The 5,903-nt window shown below is 34.9% G+C and overlaps 1 protein-coding gene across 1 annotated transcript; it reads left to right on the top strand.

Annotated features, from left to right (window-relative positions):
* The first annotated feature begins 1,724 nt into the window (after positions 1–1,724).
* Positions 1,725–4,853, top strand: LOC111918878 (agglutinin-like protein 5). Its single transcript, XM_023914491.3, has 6 exons — positions 1,725–2,823; positions 2,911–3,013; positions 3,197–3,252; positions 3,806–3,970; positions 4,086–4,199; positions 4,347–4,853. The coding sequence occupies exons 1-6, from the start codon at positions 1,750–1,752 to the stop codon at positions 4,437–4,439; spliced, it is 1,605 nt and encodes a 534-aa protein (XP_023770259.1). The 5' UTR covers positions 1,725–1,749; the 3' UTR covers positions 4,440–4,853.
* Positions 4,854–5,903: the final 1,050 nt, after the last annotated feature.

A 5,903-nucleotide genomic window follows, 5' to 3' on the forward strand; every position in this document is an offset into this window, starting at 1 on the left:
CAAACCTCCTAAACAATAAAGGAAAGGTCAAACCTCAGTTTATGACCTAAAACCCTAAAGTTTGACCCAATGCCACACTTAGGAAAAATATCAAAACGTCAACATTAGGTCAAACGGACACCTCGTGCCCACTACTTGAAATAAACAGTCGCGTATTTCTCACAAAATAGGCATGCTTCAGAAAATCCAGAATGTGTGTCGCAACCATAATAGACACGCCTCATCTACCCTGATTTATCCCTTTAAAGACGACTTGATCCATTAAGTATAAGCTTCGGTCTTTTAGATCTAAATTCAAATGATGTCCTAATGGATAAAGTTTCCAACTATTTCTATTTAAACACCCCAAAAGACTAGTTTCCTAAAAGTCCAAGATCCTATTTTTCTCCATGCATGGAGTAAAGAGAGCTTATGTATGCTCTCTCAACTTAACCATTGGTTCTAAGATCTTGGAGTTGTCTAAACTCCAAAGTTCAAAGAATTAAGGGGCAAAAATACCAAAACATGGACTAAAACATCATAATCACTCAATTCCAAAGATGAAATATAATAAAACAAGGATCTTTGTAACTTATAAAGGTCCAAAAGATTGGAGAAGGCTTGAGATCTTCTGATACAAAACTCCAAAACTCAATCTTGTAAGAAATCTTCACTCTAAACCACCAACAACACACCAAAAAGGATGAGATGAGAGATCAGTGGCTTAAAACTATGAAATGTGGGTAGGGTTTCTTAAATTATTTAAGGCATGATGGAATATGATAATGAGCTAACCCGTTAAAGTTAATGATGCTTAATTAACTTTGAAAACCCTAAAAAGACGTTCAACCCATGGGCTTAGGCACATCGCGCCCTTAAGAGATGTATCACGCCTCATACAATTAAATCCTTACTTTCAGCAAATAAGTAAAATAGAACCAGAAACTCTTACATACCAAGAAATAAGCATGTTACAATTCTCCCAAACTTGAATAAGATTTTGCCCTCAAAATCCGTTGTGTTAAATAACTTTAGGTAATGCTCACGCATCTCCTTCTCATATTCGCAAGTCCACTTGGAACCCTTTTGGTACTACCACTGCACCTTCACCAAGGTCACCACCTTGTTGCACAATGTCTTCATCTTTATATCCTAAATCACGATTAGTCTTTCCATACAAAGAAATCTCGTTATTTTGAGAAAGTTTTTGATAAAATCATAATTTTTTTAACAGAAAAATACTGATTATTTATAATTTTGCTTAAATTAAAGAATTTTTTTTAACAGGAAATAAAAGATTATGTGATTTTTCCAAAATAATAAGATTTTTCTATTCGAAAAAAACTTTTTTTTACTTTATTACAAATAATGTTTACAACATGTATGAAATATTTTTCTAAATTATAATGTATACTCCACACTCAAAACCTCATCAACAAATTTGAATATGTATTCATTTTGATAGGATATCCAAATCAAAATTTTGCAAAACATAAAACCATTTTATAGAAAAATTGGTTGTTGACGAATGACGACTTATATCATGATAATTTCTAAAGCATTATTTATATTAATGAAAATAAGTTGACCGATATCTATTTAAAAATAAATCACTTGTCAACGAGAAATCCACAACCGAGGGCTTTTTGGGCCCCCCTTGATTTTCGTCCTGTTTCATTCCTCCCTTCACAACGACCACCGCCGCCACCAAATTCCCATTTCAAATCCTACTCCTGATTGTTCTGCAACATCCGCCCGCTTCCCCTCCTCATGGCGAACACACCTTTCCTGCTAGAAACCAGATTCAATTTCAACCCTTTGCTCCAACAGACCTTCCGTTTGTCCCCACTTCGTTCTTTCCCAACCAAATTGTCGTCTGGAAATAATCATTCTTTCAAACTGAACTACACTCCTTACAAGGGAATCAAATATTCCTCCAAGTTGAGCATTAAATGCCTCATGAGCGCTAAGCCCGAAGGAGAAACTGGAATTGGTGGAAATACATACCCGGATGATAACGATTTGAAAGCAGTTGCTATTAGCAGCGGTATAAATATAAACGAAGTGCTTTGTAGATCAATGCAATACGTCCTGACAGCCTTACAATTTCCCGTCATAACTGGAGTTTTATTGGGTTTGTTATTTCTGTACGATCATCAGTTTGCGTTTGCTGCTTCCGGTGGCCGAATGGGTTGTAGCTCATTTTCTTCTTCGTCTACCAAGTCATCCATTTCTTCTTCCTCGTCTTCCTCTACAACATCGAAATCGTCATATCCTTCTTCTTCTTCTTCTTCTTCATCTTCCTCTTATAAAAGCTCGAAATCGTCATCATCTTCAACCCCGAAGTCTTCATCATATTCATCTTCGTCGTCTACTTCATCTACAAAGCCTTCCTCATCGTCTTCTTCTTCTTCTTCCTGGTCGTCTTCGTCTACAAAGCCAGAGACGTCTTCTTCTTCCTGGTCGTCTAAGAATTCTTCTTCTTGGTCATCTTCATATGAAAGCCCGAAGTCTTCGTCTTCATATGAAAACCCAAAATCTTCATCTTCGTATGAAATCCCGAAGTCTTGGTATTCATATGAAATCCCGAAGTCGTCACCTTCGTCTTCTTCTAAAAGGCCAAATAAGTCATCATCTTCGTCTCCAAATCCAGTCAAGGATGGTGTAGAGCCAGCGGTTGTAGTTGATCAAGCGGTTGCAGTTGAGCCAGCCGTTGGAGTTCAGCCAGCGGTTAGAGTTGATCCAATAATTGCAGGCGCAATGATTTTTCTTGCTGTAGGTTTTGTGGCTGCAATCTTACCACGACCTCTGCTTGCCCAGAAAACAAGTGTTCTGAAGCTTCAGGTATTATATATATGCTCTTTCAACGATTGCTGATATCCATGCCAAATCAATTTCAATTTTGATCCATCTTTGTATATTATTTTTAAGGTTGGATTGTCGGGTAATATTAGATCAGTGCAAAAGGATCTCAATCGGATTGCTGAGAAAGCTGATACATCCTGCCCTGAGGGCTTGAGCTATATATTACAAGGTAATGAATGATGTTTACAGGATTTATAAACAATTTGGATATATGAAGCACCAAAAAATATTACTATTTGTTAATTCATTATCTATTATTTAATCAGGCAAAACATGTATTAATTTTGAGCCTTTACTAATCATATAATCTTGTAATTGATGTTTACATATACTGATTTCGTTTTGGTTGCAGAGACAACACGAGTTCTACAACGATATCCTGATTATTGCATCTCTGGTTATTCCTCTGTATGCGATACACTCTCATTTTCCTGTCTTTTTCTTAGGTTGTTTTTTTCTAGATTAAGTAAAAAAGAACTCATAAATAGTTGACCATATTAAAGGGTTGTTTTTTTTCTTACCTCATAAAGTCTTGTATGGGTAACAAAGATCAATTTATTCTAAAATTCCTAAAAAAACAAAGTTCACAATATTTTTCTATTTTAACATGAGACAAGTTGACAGGAACAAAGAAAAATGGCAAATAAGTAAATGTTTAGTGTCTTAATATATTAAGCCAAGTTTTTTGGCTTAACCCAATAACCCATTAAGTCATGTTGTCCAGAAAAAGAAACAACCATGTATATCTTTTCAGACTAAGTGCTTAACTCATTAATTTCAACAAGTCTAAAAGAAACAAACCTGTAACTCATATCCTCATTAAGTACATTAAGTAAAAAAGAAACACCACCTTAGTTTCCATGTAGAAACACAATATTTATGTGACATGAAAGTGAATTCTTAATATTTATTACTTTTTTGGAACATTGAATGTTTGGGTTTTGGTCTTCTAATTTGCTAGGTGGATGCAAAGAGGAGCATCGTGGATGTTGAGACACTATTTAATCAACTTTGTATTGACGAAAGGAGTAAATTTGATGAGGAGACTCTGGTCAACGTGAACAACATCAGAAAGCAAAGTGCAACAACTCAAAGACCTAATGACTTCAATGCCGAGTATATTGTGGTCAGTGCTTTTGGCTTCTTTCATTGACTTTCTTAAGTCATTCTTTCTTCATTGAATAAAAAAGAAACATGTATATAACTTATCAGATTAAGTTTTGTTCTCATTAAACGTATAGATTACAATCGTTGTTGCTGCTGGAGGCATGCATAAACTGCCGCCCATAAACAGCAGTGCAAAATTGAAGGAAGCATTGCAAAACCTGGCAACTATCCCTTCAAGCAGCGTTAAGGTAGGACCTATTTCCACTTTTTTTTTTGTTTTTTTGTTTTTTTTTTTTTTTTGTTCTAGCGAAGAAAACATACAATTTTTTTTTCTAGCCACAAAAACATCATTTTCTTTTCCTGTTGGATGTGCTAACTATTTGATCGATTTGCAGGCTGTTGAGGTGTTATGGACACCACAAGATGAAAATGACACTCTTACAAAACAAGAATATCTTGAAGATTATTCGTTGTTGCGCCCTCTGTAGGTAATAAGCTGTTATGATGCTTTCAACAATTAGTACATGTTATTTATAGGCGATGAGGATAACTGTATATGCGAATGTGTGATTCCAAATGTTTTATTTTTAAACGGCAGGTCACCCCAAGATTAAAGCATGTGAGATTCAAACACTGGACCTCTTCTTTATTGATTTGGGGTGTTTAAATTCCAAGTTATATAAATCTTTTGACGAGTTTTGCATGAGTATGGTATTATATAGCAACAAGAAAAAGATATAAGCTTTTGTGGCTTCAGGTTTTTAGAAAATTTCTTTTTTGGTACTTGAATTTCATTTTTTGAAGAAATATTTACCTTAAGAAGGCTAGACATTTTATTAAAGTTAGTGATAGTTAGGTAAATTTATATCTATTCTCAAAATTAGTTGTAATTTGAACCAATTTGCCCCTCTAGAATTGGTTTAAATAGATTTCAGCACACCAAAAAAAAAAAGCTCTTTATTCTCAAAGTTTTTTTTTTTTTTTTTTTTTTTTGCAATCTCGATTTTCTCTATTTCGAAACTAAAAATGACATAGTCATAAGCTCTTGCTTCCTCTTTCCTATGTAATACCACCAACATAACCACAAAAAATTATAAGAATGCCGAGGTGGTGGACCATGGAAGTTCATTTGTTTCCGAAGCCCAATTATTTGGTGTAATTATGATTTTACATTATGAAAGATGAAGAGGAGCTCATTCCAAATAATGTCGCAAGTTTTATAACTCCACTTGAAACTTGACATTTAAGCATCAGGGGTAAAATGTTTACAAAGTGGTGAACAAGACACTTTTGATCAAACACAAACTAATATCGGAGTGATGCTTTTTTTTTTGGGAAATCTCTAAGAAAGTTTCTATATTTTGGGTTAGTTTACGGTTTAATCCCAAATTAGTTTTTGTTTACAAAAAAAAACAGATTACCGGTTAAACCTTAGAATAACCATTTTTAGTCAGTTTCGCAGATTCAGCCAATATCCAGTCTTTTTTCGTTAATTGGTCAAAATATTTTGGGTGGATGAGCGCAATGTGTACAATGTTTACTGGTAGGTTGAGGCTGTAGATTATCTTCGTGTTGATTATTGAAATCGCCAACTTCTAGCTCTCACTAACCCACTCTCCGACATGAGATGACAACTTACATCCAATTTAGGTGTTGTAATGCCCAAGGCTAATTCTGAGTCCGATGCAGACGAGCCTATGCCCGATGCTTCTATTCCTGATGTTGTTGCGCTAGTGCAGCAAGAGCCTGTCATGCATCCTCACCATGTTATGTACATGCAAGTATTTTAGTAATTGCATATTGACTATAGATGCCTCCATCATGATTATTCTGATCTTTATGACATGGCTTGTGAAATGAATAATGAGATGGTAGAGTTGAGACAAGAATTCTACTCCTTTAGAGAAAACCAACAAACACATAACCAACACTTAGATACTCTTATGACTTAT

This window comes from Lactuca sativa, chromosome 2, assembly GCF_002870075.4.
Source record: "Lactuca sativa cultivar Salinas chromosome 2, Lsat_Salinas_v11, whole genome shotgun sequence".
In the NCBI taxonomy this organism is placed as follows: domain Eukaryota; kingdom Viridiplantae; phylum Streptophyta; class Magnoliopsida; order Asterales; family Asteraceae; genus Lactuca; species Lactuca sativa.